General features: G+C 41.2%; 1 protein-coding gene across 1 annotated transcript; it reads left to right on the forward strand.

Annotated features, from left to right (window-relative positions):
* Positions 1 to 335: 335 nt before the first annotated feature.
* Positions 336 to 22781, forward strand: LOC141223482 (glutathione S-transferase Mu 4-like). The gene is made up of 8 exons (XM_073666828.1): positions 336 to 492; positions 578 to 653; positions 13631 to 13695; positions 15835 to 15916; positions 18077 to 18177; positions 19059 to 19154; positions 19286 to 19396; positions 22373 to 22781. The coding sequence occupies exons 1-8, from the start codon at positions 460 to 462 to the stop codon at positions 22460 to 22462; spliced, it is 654 nt and encodes a 217-aa protein (XP_073522929.1). The 5' UTR covers positions 336 to 459; the 3' UTR covers positions 22463 to 22781.
* The last annotated feature ends 1213 nt before the right edge of the window (positions 22782 to 23994 follow it).

Genomic DNA, 23994 nt, shown 5'->3' on the forward strand with positions numbered 1-23994 from the left:
GTGAAATCTTTGCATTGTACTATATATATATTTCTCTGTGGTATCTGTGCATCATGAATTGTGTATGTGTTAAAGGGGCCCACTGAGGCTGTTTAGCCCAGGGCTCACAAAAACCTGGAGCCGGCCCTGATCCTGTCACATGAATGAATTTCGTAAGAGGTGGTGAAGAGCCACCCGGTGCTGTGTGCTGGTCTCATGTAACATCTCCGGAGCTCCCCTCCCGCACTGTGCCGCTCTGTGTATGAGATAACGCACATTACTGGACGCACAGCTCGTGACCAGAAGCGCTTACCGCCAAAACTTTCTGCCAAGAGGATCACGGGGGGAGCGCGTAGAGCTGCAATGTGATTGGCTGGAATCCCAGCTACGGTCACGTGAACAGATGAGCCAGCTCCGGAGTCTGTGAGGCGCAGGGTCAGAGTTTAGTGAGCGGCGCAGGTGACGGACGTTACTGGGAAGATGATGATTCTCGGCTACTGGGACATACGCGGGGTGAGAGGCGCACTACTAGTAATGGCTGCTGTCCTGTGCTAGGACGCCGCTCACACTACTGACTTTTATCCACTTGTTCCCGCAGCTCTGCCATGCGATCCGCCTGCTGCTGGAATACACGGAGACGCCTTATGAGGAGAAGGTTTATGTGACAGGGGATGGTGAGTTGGGCACAGGTGCAGGGCTCAGCCGGGGAGGCAGCCTGTTCACTGTCAGCGCTGTTCACACAGGATTACTTGGGGCTGATTTCCGCTGCAGATGTGCACACGGATTAGTTACACTGTTATCTGAGGCGCTGCCTTGACTGTCTCTGCAGAATATAGACTGCTACTTTTTCTGCTGTGTGGATGGAGCTGGATTCATGTGCACAATTTACTTCTAGAAGGTAGATCAGGTGATTAGTGGCCTCAGCTGATGGTGGATAAAACACTCAGGGTATGTTCACACGGAGAAATGCTGCTGCAAGGCTTGTGGACGAGGTGCTGGTTTCATCCTTTCCAAAAAGCGTTGTTCTATCCCCAATATACATACATGATCATGCTGCTACTGCTGTAATGCGCAGAGGATTATCCACTCACACATTCACTGGGAATTTACCCGACTGACAAGATCAGATGCAGTTTTGATGTGGTCAGGTCAAAAATTGCAAGCAATTCACCAAATTATCAAGTTATGACGGAGTTTTTTTTTTTTTTTTAATTTTTTTTTTTTTATAATTCCTGATGTTTTGCAGGGTGATTAACATTATGTGACACAATGTGGTGTTTCAGAGTGAAACATACCTACTGGTAATAATCAAATCCCCTTATTTTTTTTATTTTTTTTTCAAAGGGGTTTTCCCACTACTAGTACAACCCCTTCTTGATCTAAATGTTTGGCCCCGATAAAATAAAAAAGCCTATGTGCTCCCGTGTGGTTGTTGTGACACATGAGCCCGACTCTGTCAGCGTTGGCGTCACTGTCCCCGCCTTATGTCAAATTGAACATGAAGAGGAAGTCAGTAGTGATGTGTAGGTCGAGAATGAACAGAGACCGAGCTGGCTCCCTGCAGTGAACGATGGGAGTCGGCACCTCAGTGAGAGCCACTAAGTTCTTTGAATGGCTAAAAAGAGCCGGACTGCCCATAACTAGAAGTCAGGGCTACGTCTGCTCTCTGAATTCCTCTTCCATGTTCAATTTGTTCAAAGGTGGGGACAGTGACACAACAATGCTGATTGGGCGCCAGGCTCACGTGTCCTAACCTCACGAGAGCCCCAGGAACACAAGTACTGACACCGCTGAAATGGCATCAGCATGCCAGGTGAGTATAGGCTTTTTTATTTTTATTGGGGGGCCAAACATTTAGATCAAGAAGGGGTTGTCCTAGTAGTGGACAACCTCTTTTTGGCCTTTTACTTGCCTATGAGGTGACAGAGGGAGCTGCAACAACCAAGAGATTAAACTGCCAGTGTATTTATTGAGCTAGCTTATCTTGTTCTGGCTCCACAGAACTACTTCCAACTTTTGCTGTGTGTACACAGTACATATCTAAGGCTTAAAGGGGTTTAAAATTAAATCATATCCCCTACTCAAAGTTTAGGTGATTAGTGTTTTGATAGGTAGGAATAGATCATGTCTTTACTGTGTAGACAGCTTAGTGCTGTACTTCTACTATCCTTGGTAGTCTAACTCCGTTAAAGGGGTTGTCCACTACCTTTACATTGATGCCCTATCCTTAGGATAGGGCATCAGTGTATGAGCGGCCTGGGTCCCGTAGGCGGCACTCCCACCGATCAGCTGTTATCTGGGCCAGCGGCTGCCGGCCAGAAGTGCTCACCTGTGGGGCTCCGCCGTCAAGTGGTAGTTGCTGCCGCGGTGTACTGCAGATCCGCCTCCCATGCAATTGAATGCTGGCACAGATAACAGCTGATCGGCTGGGGTGCCGCCTGCGGCACTCCGGACGATCATACATTGATGCCTACGGATAGGGCATCAATGTAAAAGTAGTGAACAACCCCTTTAATTTCTCTGAGGGCTCCTTCAGACGTCTGTGATCATCAGTCCGATCTCGAATCACAATGCGCGGACTGACCCGCGATTCTTCTGACCACGAGCGTAGCAACCTCATAAAAATAAATGAAGCTGTTACGCTTGGGGTCGGGAGAAGCACGGTCTGTGTATTGTGATTTCAGATCAGACTGATGATCAATGACGTCTGAAGTACCCCTAAGTCCCACCAAGCACTAGTATATGCCGTCTTTGAATTATTCCTGTATTACATTGTGCTTTTAATGTAAACAAAGCTTAATAGACACATACATATGGCAAGTCTACGGGCCTTTTTTGTGGCATTAGCCTTTTAACCCACCAGCAACCAGTGATCACTGCATATCTTGACAAGAAAAATGCTGGATAAAATACATGGGGGTTCCTTTTTTTTTTTTTTTTTGCATGTGTTGGATGCATTTTTCCCCCATTTATTTGTGATAAAACACTGCAAAACATTGAAACAATTGACATGCTGCAGATGTGAAACTGCTTCAAATCTACAAAGTAAGCAGCATGTGATTTCTAGCTGACCCATTCACCTGAAATCTATGGACTTGCTGCAGAATAATCACCATTCAGATGTTTGGGATGGATATTTCATCTGCAAAAATTTCAGCAAATCTGATGTTTGTGATGTTTTCTTGCACCCTATCCAAGCTTTATTCCAAAGTTCGCTTCTGGTAACAGAACTATACCCGAACTTCAGCCACAACCTGAACCCCATTGAAAACAATGAGGGCCTGAAAATTTTCTCTTTTTCTCACTTAGGCTGAGTTCACACGATGCGTATTTAATGCGTTTCCGCGGTGTTTTTGCAGTTGCGGAAACGCATGAAAAACGCATGGTAGAAGGGCAGCAATGTTCCCCAATTGAAATCCGCATGTGCTGTGCCCATGATGCGGATTTTTCCGCAGCGTAAACGCTGCGCTCAAAAATCCGCAGCATGTCAATTAATTTGCGTAAACGCAGCGTTTTCGCTGCCATTGACTTGCATTAGAACGCGCCAATTCCGCAAGACTGCATCTGTACTTGCGTTATTGGCGCGTTCTAATGTGCGGATGGTACCCGAGTGTGGAGGAGAGGAGAGTCTCATCCACACCCAGGTACCATTAAAAAAGCTGTAAAACAAGAATAAAATAAAAAATATATATATACTTACCATCTGTCAGCCCGCGCAGCGCTCCTGCTTGGTTCCCGGCACTTGCAGTGAGTTGAAGGACCTGCGCTGACGTCAGTCATGTGACGGGTCACGTGACGCTGACGTCGGCAGGTCTTTCAATTCAAAGTTGCCGGGAGAACGGAGTGTAAAGCAGGACAGTGCAGGCCATCGGAGGTAAGTATATACACTCTCTCGGGTCACACTATATAAATCCATGCTGTTTGCATGGATTTATACAGTGTGACCTAGTTGTCAAGCACTTTCCAGGTGATGCTAAAATCGCCTGGAAAGCGCTTGTCAATCTGCATGCGGAAACGCATGTGAATCCTCATGTGGATCCGCATGTATTCTGCAGGAAAAACGCATGCACAATCTGCGTGCGTTTTTTCTGCCAGGGAGATGCAGAAATTTTCTGCTTCATTTCTTCATCGTGTGCACATACCCTTAAAGGGAACCTGTCATGTCGTATCTACTGTCTACACTGCTCCTATTGCTTTGTTAGTGATGCAGTGTGCTTCACTAACAGGCTTTTTTCATTAAAATTGGTGGTGTGATAATGATTTATGCGCAGTGAAGCTGTGAATTACACAGCCTCACCGCGCGGGGAACGGAAGCCGGTCATGTAAAACTGCTCATGCACCCCGCAAATATCAATGCTCGCCGGGAGCAAATTTTGAATACGTAGGTGGCGCCAGCAGTGACTGAATGCTGCGCCTGCCCCTGACTGAATATGAGGAGCATACCCCTATGACTGAAAATGAACAGGTAGGATATAAGTAATAAAATCACTATAACACCACCAATTTTAATGAAAAAACCTTGTTAGTGATGCACATTGCATCACTAACAAAGCAATGGGGGCAGTGTAGATGGGACATGACAGGTTCCCTTTAAGGAACTTGGGATTTTGCGTTTTCGTTTTTTGCTCCCCTTGTTCCCAGAGCCATAGCGTTTTTATTTTTTGGTCAATATGGCCGTGGGAAGGCTTATTTTTTGCGGGATGAGTTGTACTTTTAAACCCCATTACTAATTTTACCATATCGTGTACTGGAAAATGGGGAAAAATCAATTTCCACGTGTGGTGAAATTGCAAAAAATATGCAATTCCACAGTTGTTGTTTTTTTTTTTTTTTTCTTTCCACGTTCACTGGATGCTACAACTGACCTGCCATTATTATTCTCCAGGTCATTGAGTTCGTAGACACCAAACATGTATAGGTTCTTTTTTATTTAAGTGGTGAAAAAAAATCCAAAGTTTTCTAAAAAAAAAAAAAAAGCGCCATTTTCCAAGACCCGTAGCGTCTCCATTTTAAAGGATCTGGGGCCAGGTGAGGGCTTATTTTTTGCGCGCCGGGCTGACTTTTTATTGATAACATTTTGGGGTAGATCCGATGTTTGATCGCCCGTTATTGCATTTTATTGCAATGTTGCGGCGACCAAAAAAACGTAGTTCTGACGTTTTAGGATTTTTTTTTTTCTTGTTACGCCGTTTACTAATCGGATTGCTACTTTTTTTATATTAATAGATCAGGTGATTCTGAACCATCGCGACCAGGCCATCAAACCGCCACTGCGCACGCGTGGGAGCCATAGCCCAGGCGCAGAGCGGCACCAAGATAGCATGGACTCAGGGACAGCAAAGAAGAAATAATAGCAACAGTTGCAGCAAATATATATATGTATATATATATATATATATATATATATATATATATATATATATATATATATATATATATATATATATATATATATATATATATATATATATATATATATATATATATATATATATATATATATATATATATATATTACATAGCATGGTCCAGAAACAATAAATACACAGCATAAAGGCATAATAAGGCTATGTGCGAAAATGCTCCGGATTTTTCCTGAGCGTTTCTGCATCTCCCTGGCAGAAAAAACACAATCTTTTGACAGCGGCATTTAACAGCGCCGCATCGGAAGCGCATCACTTACCCAGTCACGTTATCGCGGGTCACCGATAGATGGACAAGGCAACCCGGCGTCTGCAGCAGACCCCTGTGGTTGTCATGTAAAGATTGCTATGAGCGCCACCTAGTGGTCGGCGCTTATAGCACATGAGCATTATTACTTCATACAGGCGATTTGCTCATCGTCTGTATGCAGAAGCAGCAATCAGAAAACTGCTGCTTCTAATCTCCTATAAAGAATGCAGAAAGTGTAAAAAAAAATATAAAAGTGTAAATTGCCCCCCTTTTGCTCCATTCAAAATGAAAAAACAAAACAAATCCCCACATACACACATTTGGTACCTCCGCGTTCAGAATCGCCAGATCTATCAATATAAATAAAAAAAAAAATTAATCCGATCGGTAAATGGCATAGCGAGAAAAATTCCAAACGCCAGAATTACGCTTTTTTTGGTCGCCGCAACATTGCAGTAAAATGCAATAACAGGCGATCAAAACATCAGATCTACCCCAAAATGGTATCAATAAAAATTTCAGCTCGGCGCGCAAAAAATAAACCCTCACTTAGCCCCAGATCACGAAAATGGAGAAGCTACGGGTCTCGGAAAATTACGCCTTTTTTTTTTTTTTCACCACTTAAATAAAAAAGAAGCTATACATGTTTGGTGTCTTCAAACTCGTAATGACCTGGAGAATAATAGTAGCAGGTCAGCTTTAGCATTCAGTGAAAATGTTAAAAAAAACAACAACAAAAAAAAAACTGTGGAATTTCATTTTTATTTTTTTTTGCAATTTCACCGTACTTGGAATTTTTCCCCCATTTTCCAGTACACTATATGGTAAAACCAGTGATGACGTTTAAAAGTACAACTCGTCCCGCAAAAAAAAAAAAAGCCCTCACGTGGCCATATTGAATGAAAGATAAAAAAGTTCTGGCTCTGGGAAGAAGAGGAGCCAAAAACGGAAATGTAAAAACGGAAAATGCCCCTTTCATTAAGGGGTTAAGAGAATAAAAAATGCTATCATATTATATGGCACTGTGTACTTACAGTTGCTCATTTTGCCTTTCAACCCAGTTAATTCTTCTTTTCTCCTGCTTTTTCATAGAATCATAGAATCATAGAATGGTAGAGTTGGAAGGGACCTCCTGGGTCATCTGGTCCAACCCCCTGCTCAAAGCAGGATTCACTAGATCATCTCAGACAGATGTCTGTCCAGCCTCTGTTTGAAGACGTCCATTGAAGGGGAACTCACCACCTCTCGTGGCAGCCTGTTCCACTCATTAATCACCCTAACTGTCAAAAAGTTTTTTCTAATATCTAATCTGTGTCTCCTCCCATTTAGTTTCATCCCATTGCTTCTAGTCTTTCCTTGTGCAAATGAGAATAAAGATGATCCTTCTACAATGTGACAGCCCTTGACATATTTGTAGACAGCTATTAAGTCTCCTCTCAGTCTTCTTTTTTGCAAGCTAAACATTCCCAAATCCTGCAACCGTTCCTCATAGGACATGGTTTGCAGACCAGTCACCATTCTGGTCGCTCTTCTCTGAACTTGCTCCAGTTTGTCTATGTCTTTTTTAAAATGTGGTGCCCAAAACTGTACACAGTATTCCAGATGAGGTCTGACCAAAGAGGAGTAAAGACCGATAATGACTTCACGTGATCTAGACTGTATGCTTCTGTTAATACATCCCAGAATTGTATTTGCCTTTTTTGCTGCTGCATCACACTGTTGACTCATGTTCAGTCTATGATCTATTAGTGTACCTAAGTCTTTTTCACATGTACTGTTGCTTAGCTCTATTCCTCCCATTCTGTATATGCTTTTTTCATTTTTATTGCCCAGATGTAGTACTTTGCATTTTTCCCTGTTAAAAACCATTCTGTTGGTTGCTGCCCACTGCTCCAGTTTATTTAGGTCCTTTTGAATCCGCTCTCTCTCTTCTCTAGTATTAGCTATCCCTCCTAGCTTTGTGTCATCAGCAAATTTAATCAGTTTACCCTCAATTCCTTCATCTAAATCATTGATAAAGATGTTGAACAATACAGGTCCCAGGACGGAGCCCTGTGGTACCCCACTTGAGACATTCATCCAGCTGGATGTGAAGCCATTTACAACCACCCTTTGAGTCCGATCACTAAGCCAGTTATGAATCCACCTAACAGTTGCCTGGTCCATTGCATACTTGGTCATTTTTTCAATAAGGATGATGTGAGATACTTTGTCAAATGCTTTGCTGAAGTCAAGATATACTATATCTACAGCATTTCCCTGATCCACCCAGTCAGTGATTCTGTCATAGAAGGAAATTAAGTTAGTCTGACATGACTTGTTAGTTACAAACCCATGCTGACTCTGGTTAATCACTTCATTCTTATCCATGTACTTACATACATGTTGTTTAATAATTTGTTCAAAGATCTTTCCTGGTATAGAAGTCAGGCTCACCGGCCTATAGTTCCCTGGGTCCACCTTCTTCCCCTTTTTGAAGATAGGAACAACATTTGCTCTTCTCCAGTCTTCTGGGACTTCTCCTGTTCTCCAAGAATTTTCAAAGATTATGGAGAGTGGTTCTAAAATTTCTTCTACAATCTCCTTCAGTACTCTGGGGTGTAATTCATCTGGACCTGGAGACTTGAACTCATTTATGTTAGCTAAATATTCCCTCACAATCTCTCTGTTTACTGATAACTTGGATTCCTCTATTCCTTTAAAAGGACAGTGAAGATCAGTTGATGTTACATTTTCTTTCTGAGAGAAAACAGATGCAAAATAGGAATTAAAAAGTTCGGCCTTCTCAACATCCTCTCTTACCATTTCTCCATTTTCATCCTGTAAAAATCCTATAGCATCTTTGACTTTTCTTTTACTTTTGACATACCCCCAAAATCCTTTTTTATTGCTTTTGACATCTCTTGCAAGCCTTAATTCATTGTCAGCTTTAGCTAACCTGATACGTGCCCTACAGGATCTGCAGACTGCATTATAATCTTCTTTAGATATGCCTCCCTCTTTCCATTTAATAAACATTTCTTTCTTTCTTTTTAGCATGTGTTTAAGTTCTGTGTTCATCCATCCTGATTTCCTTAAATGCTTCCCATTTTTCCTACTTTTCGGGATTGTTAACGATTGTGCTTTGAGAATCTCATTTTTAAAAATTTCCCATCCTTCCTGGACATTTTTGTCCTTAAGGACATCCAGCCATTGGATCCCTCCTATTCTCTTTCTGAGTCTCTTAAAATCTGCCTTTCTAAAATCTAACCTTGAAGTTTGAGTCTTCACATGTCTTCCTCCTCTAGTTATCCAAAATTCTATAATAGCATGATCGCTGCCTCCTAGGGTCCCAGCCACCTTTACCTCCTCAACCATTTCCTCCCTGTTTATAAGAATTAGATCCAAAGTAGCAGATCCCCTTGTTTTCTCCCCTACCTTTTGGAAGATAAAGTTGTCAGCAAGAGAGGATAAGAATTTGCTTGACCTGTTAGTTTTACTTGAGAGAGATTCCCAACAAATGTCTGGATAGTTGAAATCTCCCATGACCACTACGTCATATTTTTTGGAGAACTTGGTCATTTGATACATAAAGAGTTCATCCATATCTTCAGCTTGCCCAGGTGGCCTGTAGTAAATGCCTACAATGGTGTCCTTTCCGTTGTTCTCTCCTTGTATTCTTACCCAAACAGTTTCCACAGAACTCCCAGTCTCTGAAGCTTCAATCTCTGTGCAGATATACGCTTTTCTAACATACAATGCAACACCTCCTCCTCGTTTATCAAGTCTGTTTCTTGCAAATAAGTTGTATCCTTTTAGCCTTTTATTCCAATCATGTGTATCGTCCCACCAAGTTTCAGTGATTCCAATGACATCATATTCCTTTTCCTGCATTAGTAGTTCCAATTCTCCTTGTTTGTTGCCCATGCTTTGTGCATTTGTATAAAAACATTTTAGTTTGTGATTGGTTTCTCTTCCTCCCATATTTTTATTATTTCGATTTTTTTGTCTTTGTTCTTCTTTTCCACTTCCAGTAGCAGAGATCTCAATAGTATTTGTCAGCTGTATGGCTTTTTCTGGCCTTTTGCTTCCCTTCCCACATTGTTCTAGTTTAAAGCTCTTCTGATGAGTGTAGCAAGGCGACTTCCAAATACATGTTTTCCAGTCTTCGTAAGGTGCACCCCATCTCTAGCAAGTAGTCCATCGTATAGGTAATTCATTCCGTGATCCAGAAATCCAAATCCTTGTTGACGGCACCATCGACGTAGCCAGTTGTTCACCTGTAGAATCTTATTCCACCTCATTGTTCCATGGCCATCCACTGGGAGGATGGATGAGAAGACCACCTGCGCTCCCAATTCTTTCACTTTCTTGCCTAAGTCTTCAAAGTCACTGCAGATGGTTTCCAGGTCCTTTCTTGCGGTGTCATTTGTCCCCACATGTATTAGCAGGAATGGGTAGTGATCTGTAGGTCTGAAGAGTCTTGATATCCTGTCAGACACATCTTTAATTTTTGCTCCTGGAAGACAGCACATTTCTCTTGAGGTTATGTCTGGTCTGCAGATAGCGGCCTCTGTTCCTCTTAACAGGGAATCCCCCATGACCACCACTCTCCGTTTTTTCTTCACAACATTCTTCTTTCTCCATCCAGGAGGATTCTGAGGGCTTACAAGGTTATTCATTGCTGGCAAAGTCTTATCTTGCTGTATTTCTTCATGGTTCTCCTGCGTGAGAGCCTGGTACTGGTTCCTGAGCAGTATGGGTGCTGACTGCCTCTCGATCCTCCTGCTTCTGTGGGTCACATGCTTCCATTCCTCTGTTTCGTCAGGTGCAGTTCGAATTTCTTCTCTTTCTGAATCATGAAGAGAATTCTGCTCTGTCTAAGAACTCTTCACCTTCCTTAATGATTTTCAAGGTAGTTAACCTCTCTTCTAGATTTCGCAACTTTTCCTCCAACAGGGACACAAGCTTGCATTTCTGGCATGTGAAGTCTGGCTTTTCCACTGGCAAGTCTGTGAACATGTAGCAGGATATGCAGCTCACCAAATGGCTCCTGGACTCTTCCATGTTCTTATTGTTAATGTTCTGAAAACAGTGAAAAAAGCTTAAAAAAAAGCTTCAAGAAGCTTCAAAATGCGCGCGCCGGTAGGCGCGCGGTTTACCGATGTCCTCTTTTCAGCTCCAACAGCCAAAATCCAGTGTTCTTTGAGCTCGCGGAGACTCTTCACTTACCCCAAAATGCAGTGGGAATATGCAAATTATCTCCTCAGGACTCCTCCCCTGGTTTACCGATGTCCTCTTTTCAGCTCCAACAGCCAAAATCCAGTGTTCTTTGAGCTCGCGGAGACTCTTCACTTACCCCAAAATGCAGTGGGAATATGCAAATTATCTCCTCAGGACTCCTCCCCTGGTTTACCGATGTCCTCTTTTCAGCTCCAACAGCCAAAATCCAGTGTTCTTTGAGCTCGCGGAGACTCTTCACTTACCCCAAAATGCAGTGGGAATATGCAAATTATCTCCTCAGGACTCCTCCCCTGGTTTACCGATGTCCTCTTTTCAGCTCCAACAGCCAAAATCCAGTGTTCTTTGAGCTCGCGGAGACTCTTCACTTACCCCAAAATGCAGTGGGAATATGCAAATTATCTCCTCAGGACTCCTCCCCTGGTTTACCGATGTCCTCTTTTCAGCTCCAACAGCCAAAATCCAGTGTTCTTTGAGCTCGCGGAGACTCTTCACTTACCCCAAAATGCAGTGGGAATATGCAAATTATCTCCTCAGGACTCCTCCCCTGGTTTACCGATGTCCTCTTTTCAGCTCCAACAGCCAAAATCCAGTGTTCTTTGAGCTCGCGGAGACTCTTCACTTACCCCAAAATGCAGTGGGAATATGCAAATTATCTCCTCAGGACTCCTCCCCTGGTTTACCGATGTCCTCTTTTCAGCTCCAACAGCCAAAATCCAGTGTTCTTTGAGCTCGCGGAGACTCTTCACTTACCCCAAAATGCAGTGGGAATATGCAAATTATCTCCTCAGGACTCCTCCCCTGGTTTACCGATGTCCTCTTTTCAGCTCCAACAGCCAAAATCCAGTGTTCTTTGAGCTCGCGGAGACTCTTCACTTACCCCAAAATGCAGTGGGAATATGCAAATTATCTCCTCAGGACTCCTCCCCTGGTTTACCGATGTCCTCTTTTCAGCTCCAACAGCCAAAATCCAGTGTTCTTTGAGCTCGCGGAGACTCTTCACTTACCCCAAAATGCAGTGGGAATATGCAAATTATCTCCTCAGGACTCCTCCCCTGGTTTACCGATGTCCTCTTTTCAGCTCCAACAGCCAAAATCCAGTGTTCTTTGAGCTCGCGGAGACTCTTCACTTACCCCAAAATGCAGTGGGAATATGCAAATTATCTCCTCAGGACTCCTCCCCTGGTTTTGTAGAGACAGGAAGTGTATTTTCCTTACTTGAGTCATCCCCTGCCTCTTCAACTTCTGATCCAGTTGCTCCGCTCCCCCCCCCCATGCCAGGGACATTTGCAGGGAAAAAATACCTCCTGTTTCTACATAGAGCTAAGAAGGATTCCACTAGTCTGTTTTTAATCACGTGATGTCATAGACCTAATGAAAAACTGAATTAACTGGATATAAAGGCAAAATGACCAATTGTAATTACACAGTGCTATATACTATGATTGCAGTATATTAAGAGGATACAAACTTTGATGGGAGGAGTGCTTCTTTACTCGTAGATTTCACACTGATGCCGTCTGTGTTCTCCGTGATTTTGAGAGACCCATAGATTTGTATTGATACTTTTCATTTGTTCAAAAAAAAGGACATGTCTCTGTGCTGATTGCACGGACACACATTCTGCCAAAAAAATCACGACCATGTGAAAATCCTGTATTGAACACGTGTGTGAAACACTGGATGTCTGAATGAGGCCCCAGGCTGTTGAGTTTGGGTCAGGAGACTCAGTTGGTCTGGAAATTACAGTTCGTACATGGACCGTGAACCTCACACATTTGAATCTGGCAAATGACTGTTTGTTGTTTTTTTTTTGCATGAGCAAACAAAATTTTACGTTATTTAGCAAGAACATTACCACCAGAGTTCCATGTTGGATAAATTGGCCCATTAAATTTGGGTAATTGAAACCACAGACACCAGAAACCATCCAGGGTCAAGAAATGAACAAGGGTAAATCACTACATACAATAAATACTTTATTAACATATAGACATATAAAACATGAGTAAAATAAGGAGCCTCATGACAAAAAAGGGAGCTGCAGTAAGAAACAAACTAAGGCTTAGATATCACAATAAAGGATCAATAATACCAATGACACAAAATAAGGTCAAGGTACACTATTGATTATAAGCATAAATATGGGGCTTAGATATCAGTTATCAGTCGGTAATAACACAGGCATATGAGTGACAGAATAAGCTAATTGAGATATATATGTAGGTATTTCACCACAACTATTCAGATTTAAAATAAATGACAAGTAGTATTATTTGCTTATTGCATTATTATTTAGCCTCTATGAAATACCATACATCATATACAGACTAGTGTTAGTAGTATATGCAGGAGTAGTAACAGGCTAATGTTTAGTAGATCTGAGAATGCGCATACAGTATACGACCCTAACCATAGTTCATAAGCCAAAAGTGAAGTAAACATCTATCTGTTAAATAACAGTGAAGATGGTAAACTTTACCTAAGCCCAAATGATAGACAGTGACAACTGCGTACCCCCTCACCCCGGATTTCCATGTTGGATAAATTGGCGTATTAAATTTGAGTAATGCAGTACAAAAAAAAACCCCTGCAGAGTCAAAGCATGATTGTTTTACGCAAAAACCACATGCTGTCAACAAAGCATGACCATATCATAGCCATATTACAAGCACAATCTGGCCTTATAGTTTATGCAATGTATCTACCACCTACTTGTGTCTTTGTCTTGAATCTAATACTCTCTTTCCCCATACAGCCCCAGACTATGACAAGAGTCAATGGCTTGATGAGAAGGAGAAGCTGGGCTTGGACTTTCCAAATGTATGTGAACGTATAAAAGTGATAGCTTTACTTCTAAGTACAACTTGGTAATTGGGGGTTAATGAAAAGATTTATTTCACAGGAGTAGTGAACAGTGCTAGAAATATTTGGACAATGATGCAAGTTTTGGCATTTTAATGGTTTACAGGCTATACAATCAATATGGGTATAAGATATACAGACTCTCAGCTTTAATTTTAGGGCATACACATCCTAATAGGGGTAAGGGTTTAGAAATTACAGCTCTTCAATATGTAGCTGCCTCTTTTAAAAGGGACCAAAAGTAATTGGACAGATATCTCAAACTCTAATGGGCTAGTCCCTCGTTAATGCATCATCAATTACGCATGAGGTCTAGAGACGATTCAGTGTGTGGAATTGGAAGCTGTTGCTGTGAACTCACAACATGCAGTCAAATGAGCTCTTAATGGAAGAGTAACAGACCATCAATAGGCAGAAAAAAAAAACGTAGCAATAACAGAAATGCAAGTAGTGGCCAAATAAGTTTGGTACAGTCTGTAAACAAAAAAAACACCCACACTGGTGAGGTTGGGAACTTTAAAAAGGCCTGGATATCAATGGAAGACAACAGCAGTGGATGATCACAGAATTCTTTCCATGGTGAAGAAAAACCCCTTCACAACATCCACCCAAATGAAGAATACTCTCCAGGAAGTAGATGTTTCAGTATCTAAATCTACCATAAAGAGAAGACTTCATAAGAGCAGATATAGAGGGTTCACCTTTGCCAAAAAACATCTAAATAAGCCAGCCCAGTTCTGGAAAAACCTTCTTTGGACTGATGGAATTATGATCAACCTGTCCCAGAATGATGGAAGTAGACAGTATTGAGAAGGCTTGGAACAGCTGATGATCCAAAGCACACCACATTCTGTGTAAAACATGGTGGAGGCAGTGAGATGGCATGGGCATGCATGGCTTCCAATAGCACTGGGTCACTAGTGTTTATTGATGATGTGACTGAAGACAGAAGCTGCCAGATGAATTGTGAAGTTTACAGGGCAATACTTTCTGCTCAGATTCAATCAAACGCAACAAGATTGATTGGATGGCTCTTCACTGTACAGATGGATAAAGATCCAAAATGTACTGCAAAAGCAACCCAGGAGTTTAAGGCAATGAAGTGGAATATTTTGCAATGGCCGTGTCAATCGCCAGATCTCAACACCATTGAGCAGCATTTCACATGCATAAATGGAACCTGTCCGCTGATGCATGCTGCCCAAACTGTAGGCAGCATGTATCAGCCACTGGCTGTAATATCCCAGCCATGTAGGTTTGTCTCTAAAATGCTCCGGCCCGTCAGTGAAAACCCACTTAATAGCTGCCAGGGACTGAGCTGAGCTATTGACTAGTTGTACAGGCAGGTTACCGGCGGCTTCTCCCCGCCCGCTGACAGTGACTGGCAAACCTTTGCCTATACATGTATGTAGGCAAAGGCTTGCCAGTCACTTGGCAACGAACGGGGAGAAGCCACCGAGGACCTGCCTGTATAACTAGTTAATGGCTCGGCTCTGTCCCCGGCCGCTATTAAAAGTTTTTTTTGTTTGTTTTTTTCTCTGAAACGCCACAGCGTTTTAGAAAGGCATACATGGCTAAGATACTACAGCATGTGGCTGATACATGCTGCCCAAACAAGAGGCAGCATGTATCAGCTGACAGGTTCCCTTTAAGGCAGAAGGACCCACAAACAAGCAACAACCAAAGTTATAAAGGCCTGGCAAAGCATCACAAAGGAGGAAACCCAGTGCTTGGTGACATCCATGGCTTCCAGACTTCAGGCAGTCATTGCCTGCAAAGGATTCTCTACAAACTATTAAAAGAGAACCTTTTTATTTCTGATAGTTAATTTGTCCAATTACTTTTGAGCTCCTGAAATGAGGAGGCTTTGTAGAATAATGGTTGCAATTCCTAAGCATTTCACAGGATTTTTTTTGTTCAACCCCTTTAATTAAACCTGAAAGTCTACACTTCAATTGTGTCTCAGTTGTTTCATTTTAAATAAAAAGTAGTGTCATGCAAAGTCCAAATCACAAAGATTCAGTCATTGTCCAAATATTTCTGGACCTAACTGTATAAGACGTCTTTGCTGGAGATAATACCAATTTTTTATTACAGTTACCCTACCTTTTTGATGGAAAAGTTAAGCTGACGCAGAGTAACACTATTGTGCGCTACATTGCCTGCAAGCATGGATTGTGTGAGTATGGACTTCTAGTTTTATTAAATGTAGAATTCTTTTTCATTTTAAGGCACTTTAGTCTGGACAGATGCCTGTGTTTGCAAAAAATTATTCATTGTGGTTTTTTTTTTTTGTTTTTTTTTTTCCCCGTTTAACCCCTAATGACCAAGCCAAATTTTACAATTCTGACCAGTGTCTCTTTATGAGAACTCTGGAACACTTCAATGAATCCCACTGATTCTGGATTGTTTTTTAGTGAAATATTGTATATCATGTTAGTGGTAAAATTTCTCCGATATGACTTGCATTGATTTGTGGGGAAAAAAAACAGAAACTTGGTGAAAATTTTGCAATAAGGGTTAAACATTGACCAGCTATTTTTTTTTCCCCCACCCCTAAGAAAATTTGCAAAACCATTTTTTATAGGGACAACATCCCATTTGAAGCGACTTTGAAGGGTCTATATGACAGAAAATACCCCAAAGTGACACCATTCTAAAAACTGCACCCCTCAAGGTGCTCAAAACCACATTCAAGAAGTTTATTAACCCTTCAGGTGCTTCACAGGAACTGAAGCAACATGGAAGGAAAAAATGAACATTTAACTTTTTTCATAATTTTACTTCAGACCCAAATTTTCTAATTTTCGCAAGGGAAAATGGACCACAAAATTTGTTGTGCAATGTCTCCTGAGCATGCAGATACCCGATATGTGGGGGGGGACGACCACTGTTTGGACGCATGCCAGGGCTCGGAGAGGAAGGAGCACCGTTTAACTTTTTGAACGCAAAATTGGCTGGAATCAAGAGCAGACGTCATGTAACGTTTGGCGAGCCCCTGATGTGCCTAGATAGTGGAAACCCCCCACGTGTGACCCCATTTTGGAAACTACACCCCTCAAGGATTTTATTAACCGGGTATAGTGAGCATTTTGAATCCAGAGATACAACATAGAATTTGCTAACATTAGGTCATCATATTGAATATGTTGTCATTAGTGATGAGCGCAAGTGCTCGCTACTTGAGTTTGCATCGGGTATGCACCCGAGTATTGCGGACGCTCGAGTGATATGCTCGAGTCTCCGACACTCATGTTTCAGAGCTGTTAGACACCCAAAAAAAGAAAAAACATGCGGGGATTGCCTGTGTATGGCAGGCAATCAGCGCTTGGCTTTTTTTCTTTTTTTTTTTTTTGCTTTAGAACAGCCGCAAAACATGTGGGGCAGAGACTTGAGCATGTCACTCGAGTACTCGAGCCAGCATTTGTGCTCAACACTAGTCATCATATCATTATCATTTTGTTTTTTTTCTTTGCTTTTGAAAAAATCTCAACCTCACCACAACCTCCACCCAACTGCAAAGAATGGAAAAAAATATTTTGTATTTTATAACTTGTATCTGACAAAGTGGGGATTTGATTTATTTCTTGCTTTTGATCACTGCTGTGATGGGGTTTATCACAGTGATCAAAAGAAACCAATAGAGAAAACTCCCTATTGTTCTGGTTTTTTTTTTTCTTTTTTTTCTTGAGGACGGTAAAGGTACCTGGTGGGCTCGGTGGGGCATCATTTTTCTCTCCAACATGTAAATCATGTCAGAGGAGCGAGAAATCATTGTAACCGCGGGTACACTTTTTTTTTTTTTTTTTTTTTTTGTGATTGCCGTTATTTACTAAATGACTGTGATCTGGGGCCAGAAAAACCGGCCCTGATCATGGTCTCGGCTACCCCCGGTAGATGAGACCCTGGAGATTTTCCGATGCTTGGGGGCGCTACACTGTTATTCCTAAGCGCAGTGAAAGAGTGGCGCTGAGGAATAAGTACCCTTAACTGCCGCCGTGAAATGCTTTACAGCGGTCGTTAATGGGAGATCTCTTAACTTTATTACGTAAACTATTCATTTGTATTAAGCAAGGCCGTGCATGTCTAGTTGAAATGTGGCTGGAAGTATGCCTATTGCATACCTTGGTCTCTTAGGCGGTACTGGAACATCATCCCTGTGCATGCTACGTACAGTATGGGAATTCGTAAGTCTCCAGTCATGTAGTGATTGCAGACTTTTGTGAAAAGTCTGGACAACCCCTTTAAAAACATGAGCTGAGCATTTTATACTCGGGTGAATGGTATAATCTGTCACCTAAGCAGAGTAAGAGCCATCTGTGATTACTGTGTTTTGCAGGTGCTGATTCCGAGAATGAAAAGAACATTGAGTCAATGCTGGAAAATGAAGCCATGGATTTTCGGATGCGGCTTGCTTATATTTCATACAACCCTGACTTTGTAAGTGAAACCTGAAGAGGAATCCTGCATTGAACTATTAATACTTATAATTTGTGCCCATGAATACCATCAATATATCACATAACCAGAAATTTAAAAAAAAATACTAAATTGTTCATCATAATATATGCACAAGTCTTTTTTTATGGAGAAAAAAAAGCTGCGATTGTGCAAATTACCTCTATGTACCATAAATGGTCATGCCTGGGGACTAGATTCACATCCAGTTCTTGGATAAGTGTCCGGTTTTTAATGCAACTGTGTTCATAGTGTCCCATGCAAAGTTCACAATCGGGGTCAGGTAGTCCCAGATAAAGGAAGCTGAACATTTCTGAAATATGTAGGACTAGGAACGGACTTGTTGACCAAAGACAAGACCGCTCACATTCAGGTTGTAATGTCACATGCCAGAAACTCACCTCTCGACCCTGTGATGTGACAGCCGCGCTACTGGCCAGAGCACATCTATTCACCAGCAAACCTTCATCCAGCAGTGGAGCCCTGAAGCTGGTCAAATAGTGGCCATTCAGTCAACCTGGATTGTGCATTTTGCATGGGACACTAAGAGCGCAATTGCATTCAGTACGGGACACTTGTCTACAAACTGGATGTGAAACTGGACCCCAGGCAAGAACATTTATAGTAGATGGAGGTAATTGTAGATAATTGCAGTTGCAATTGTGTCAGTCTGTTTTCCATAAAACTGACTTTTGCATTTATTATGGTGAACAATTTATTTTTGTATTTTTAATTTCGGGTTATGAGCTTTATGATATATGATCCAGTAGCACTCTTTTTACCACACACCAATTTGCCTAGAATATGGCCATGGCTGGAGATAAATATATGTATAAACAATCCTTTTACTTTCTATATTTCAGGAACAGCTGAAGGGACCATACCTTGAAAAGCTCCCGACTGTATTAGCAAGATTTTCTCAGTTTTTGGGGGAAAGACACTGGTTTCTTGGGGACAAGGTAAATCCATTATATTAGGATATTTCTTAGGTCGTGTAGATGCTTGCATGCCCATATAATGTATAAGTCTATCTTGCTGGTAAATTTACACATCACTATTTACATTCAATGCATTTGCCTCTATCCCAAAGATTACATTTGTTGACTTTCTGATGTATGATGTCCTGGATCAGCACAATATATTGGATCCTACCTGCTTGCAAAAGTTCAAGAACCTGCAGGACTTCCATGCAAGATTTGAGGTACATGTTATATTTCTACCTCTAAATTACAGAAGCGGTGGATAGCCAAACATTGACCTTTCCTCTCTTCTGCCATGATAGCTATCACACTTTTGGCAAGCATAACTTTCATGACATACTTATTTGCTTCATGGAGTTGATAAATTGCTTTTAGATTTGCAATTACTAAATATTTTTACTCCTTGAGAAGGAAAAATTAAAAACAAGAATGCTCGCCTTCTGCTTCAGTATGTGACCTTCTGAACAGGGCTGTGGAGTCGGTAAGCCAAACCTCCGACTCCTCAATTTCCATGCCACCGACTCCACGACTCCCTCATACATGGCTCATGTTTAAGTGATAAATTTACTGTAGCACAGATTCATCTCAGCTAAAAGTCTAGACCCTTAGATCAGGAATAGGACAGACATTTATTGGACATTTCATAACTTTCCCAAATTCTTATGAAAAAATAATCCCCACAAACTGCATTGATTTACTGTACCCAATTTTAGGAGTTGGTCCATTTTATTCCGACTCCACTAAAATGGGCTCCGACTCCACCACCCTGCTTCTGAAAGCCTATGATGTTTCTTAGGAACAGCATACCAAATCGCAATGAATATGGCTAAGTTTAATTTTTTTATTCAATCCTCAGTTCACACCATTTGTGAGAGTACAGCAGCAACATTTTGAATGTAAATGGCATAAGATTACTCCCTGTTATTATTTTTTTTTCTCTCTCTTCTCACAGTAGTCTTGATGTCAGTCTGTGGTTTTATCCCCTTATAAAAGGACCGATGCTGGTATATGTGTCTGCTAGGAGTGTGATACAATGTAAATGTTCACATATGTTATTTTATGCTGAATCTTTATGGTGACATTGCACATTAATTCAATCATTCATTAACCTGCAGGCCACTAAAAATCTTGTTTTCTGTCAGTCTGATATCTTCATAAGGCCAACTTTACACATTGCAACTCACGGTTGTAGAGGGTGGTGGGTTGCAGGGGGTTTGACCTTAACTAAACCTTTTAAATGCCTCTGAAGCTGTTGGTTAGGGTCAGGAGACCAGTGGACAGGCTTGGCATTGTGGGCTGTTTACAGACCTTGAAATACGGCCGTCTGAACTTGGCCTAAATATTCCAAAACCATGGCTCTACTGGGTAATGTTAGTAGGAAATGAAAAGGTAAAAAGCTTGTAACTATAGTAATGCAAAGAATAACAATTTTTTTTTCCCATTAGAGACTGCATCATGATTCCTAAATCCCATCCCCTTTAAGGATACAGTGCATTGTGAAAGTATTGGCCCCCTTGAACTTTTCTACCTTTTGCCACATTTCTGGCTTCAAACATTAAAGATATAAAATTCTAAATTTTTTGGGAAGAATCAACAAGTAGGACACAATCGTGAAGTGGAACGATATTTATTGGATATCTTAAACTTTTTTCACAAATTAAAAACTGAAAAGTGGGGCGTGCAATATTATTCGGCCCCCTTGAGTTAATACTTAGTAGCGCCACCTTTTGCTGCAATCACAGCTGCAAGTCGCTTGGGGTATGTCTCTATCAGTTTTGCACATTGAGAGGCTGAAATTCTTGCCCATTTTTCCTTGCAAAACAGCTCGAGCTCAGTGAGGTTGGATGGAGGGCGTTTGTGAAGAGCAGTTTTCATCTCTTTCCACAGATTCTCGATTGGATTCAGGTCTGGACTTTGACTTGGCCATTCTAACACCTGGATACGTTTATTTTTGAGCCATTCCATTGTAGAGTTTGTTTTGTTTGGGATCATTGTTTTGTTGGAAGATAAATTTTTGTCCCAGTCTCAGGTCTTTTGCAGACTCCAACAGGTTTTCTTCCAGAATGGTCCTGTATTTGGCTCTGTCCATCTTCCCATCAATTTTAACCATCTTCCCTGTCCCTGCTGAAGAAAAGCAGGCCCAAACCATGATGCTACCACCACCATGTTTGACAGTGGGGATGGTGTTTTGAGGGTGATGAGCTGTGTTGCTTTTACGCTCAACATATCGTTTTTCATTGTGGCCAAAAAGTTTGATTTTGGTTTCATCTGACCATAGCACCTTATTCCACATGTTTGGTGTGTCTCCCAGGTGGCTTGTGGCAAACTTCAAACAAGACTTTTTATGGATATCTTTGAGAAATGGCTTTCTTCTTGCCCCTCTTCCATAAAGACCAGATTTGTGCAGTGTACGACTGATTGTTGTCCTATGGACAGACTCTCCCACCTCACCTGTAGATCTCTGCAGTTTATCCAGAGTGATCATGGGCCTTTTGGCTGCATCTCTGATCAGTCTTCTCCTTGTTCGAGATGAAAGTTTAGAGGGACGGTCGGGTCTTGGTAGATTTGCAGTGGTCTGATACTCCTTCCATTTCAATATGATGGCTTGCACAGTGCTCCTTGAGATGTTTAAAACTTGGGAAATCCTTTTGTATCCAAGTCCAGCTTTAAACTTCGCCACAACAGTATCTCGGACCTGCCTGGTGTGTTCCTTGGTCTTCATGTTGCTCTCTGCACTTGAAACAGAACCCTGAGACTATCACAGAGCAGGGGCATTTATACAGAGACTTGATTACACACAGGTGGATTCTATTTATCATTACCAGTCATTTAGGACAACATTGGATCATTCAGAGATCCTCACTGAACTTCTGGGGTGAGTTTGCTGCACTGAAAGTAAAGGGGCCGAATAATATTGCACGCCCCACTTTTCAGTTTTTAATTTGTTAAAGTTTAAAATATCCAATAAATTTCGTTCCACTTGTTGATTCTTCCCAAAAAAATTAGAATTTTATATCTTTGTTTGAAGCCAGAAATGTGGCAAAACGTAGAAAAGTTCAAGGGGGCCAAATACTTTCACAATGCACTGTAGCATGTGAGGACATGTAGTGTTTTTTGCTTTTTTTTTTTAATTTTTTTTTTTTTATTTTTTTTTTAAATGGTTGCATATATAATAATTTTTTTTTCCTTTCTTTCAGGCTCTGCCAGCTATTGCTGCATACATGAAAACACCCCGTTTCATAAGAAACCGTATTAACAACAGAATGGCAGCTTGGGCCAACAAATAGTCTTGCACAACATATTCAGCCACTTATTTTACTAACTGTTGGCTTCATCCTGCATATTGAAAGTCTAAAATATTTTGTTTCATTGTTTTAGCTGTAGTGTTAACCTCCTTGAGCATTAAATTAATTATTGGCAATAGTGTGAATTTTTCTGATGAGGATCTGGTGTACACAGAATCTGTATATTGAAGAAAGATTTGTCAAATTATTTTGTTTTAAGGGAGAATTATCAGGATGGTGATTGAAAAGCCTTGTGTCTGTATTGTGAAAATGATAACACTTTGATCTAATGTGCGTAATTAAAAATCAAAGATGGACGTAATCTCTTCTGGGTTTTTATATAAACTGCAACTGTGTTTTAAGGAATTTTACATATTAGGATTTACCATTGAAGGCCTTATGCCAGATGTAGGCCATAAGTTGTAGCGCCAAACATGCCCACAGCAGTGCTGTGTTTATTACCAAGAGGAATCGTGGCCCTCCAGGCCTTTCATTTGCAGATTTCATCTATTTTTCATGCACTGCCTCTGACAAAAATTGGTCTGAAAGGCAGAGTAATGTAGCAGTCTTCAAATTTGTGCGCTTAACCCATTTCAAATACAAAGTATAGTTATAAGTGTTAAAAGAAAAAAGTCACTTTATTAGAGCATGCCAGTTTGCAAAATTATTAAAAATGTCTGTATAACTAGGAATTGCGCCCATACATAAGGCATATTAGATGCAGCCCATTTTCTCGGTATGTCATGCAGGGCTGTGGAGTCGGTAAGCCAAACCTGCAACTCTGACTCCTCAATTTCCCCTACTCCGACTCCCACATATATTGCTTATATTTAAGTGAAAAATTTATTGTAGTACAATGTGAACATCAGACATTTAATCATTTTTATGATACAATAATCAAGATATTTAGATAGAACATATTATATATTTATTGGAATACAACTTTAGAACACAAACTGTAATAAATTGTAAATATATAATATCGATTCCATATATACAGTACAGACCAAAAGTTTGGACACGCCTCATTTAAAGATTTTTCTGTATTTTCATGACTTTGAAAATTGTACATTCACACTGAAGGCATCAAAACTATGAATTAACACATGTGGAATTATATACTTAACAAAAAAGTGTGAAAAAACTGAAAATATGTCTTATATTCTAGGTTCTTCAAAGTAGCCACCTTTTGCTTTGATGACTGCTTTGCACACTCTTGGCATTCTCTTGATGAGCTTCAAGAGGTAGTCACCGTAAATGGTCTTCAACAATCTTGAAGGAGTTGCCAGAGATACTTAGCACTTGTTGGCCCTTTTGCCTTCACTCTGCGGTCCAGCTCACCCCAAACCATCTCGATTGGGTTCAGGTCTGGTGACTGTGGAGGCCAGGTCATCTGGCGTAGCACCCCATCACTCTCCTCCTTGGTCAAATAGCCCTTACACAGACTGGAGGTGTGTTTGGGGTCATTGTCCTGTTGAAAAATAAATGATGGTCCAACTAAACGCAAACCGGATGGAATAGCATGCCGCTGCAAG

The sequence above is a fragment of the Phyllobates terribilis genome, unplaced genomic scaffold (assembly GCF_046119375.1).
Source record: "Phyllobates terribilis strain yellow unplaced genomic scaffold, ASM4611937v1 Scaffold_2__4_contigs__length_985480577, whole genome shotgun sequence".
NCBI lineage: Eukaryota > Metazoa > Chordata > Amphibia > Anura > Dendrobatidae > Phyllobates > Phyllobates terribilis.

What these genes read in the sequence shown, in the direction of transcription:
- LOC141223482 (XM_073666828.1), top strand. Translation starts at nt 460, where the DNA reads ATGATGATTCTCGGCTACTGGGACATACGCGGG. An exon ending in GCTACTGGGACATACGCGGG is followed by an intron (nt 493 to 577) that starts GTGAGAGGCGCA and finishes TTGTTCCCGCAG; the next exon opens with CTCTGCCATGCGATCCGCCT. An exon ending in GGTTTATGTGACAGGGGATG is followed by an intron (nt 654 to 13,630) that starts GTGAGTTGGGCA and finishes TTCCCCATACAG; the next exon opens with CCCCAGACTATGACAAGAGT.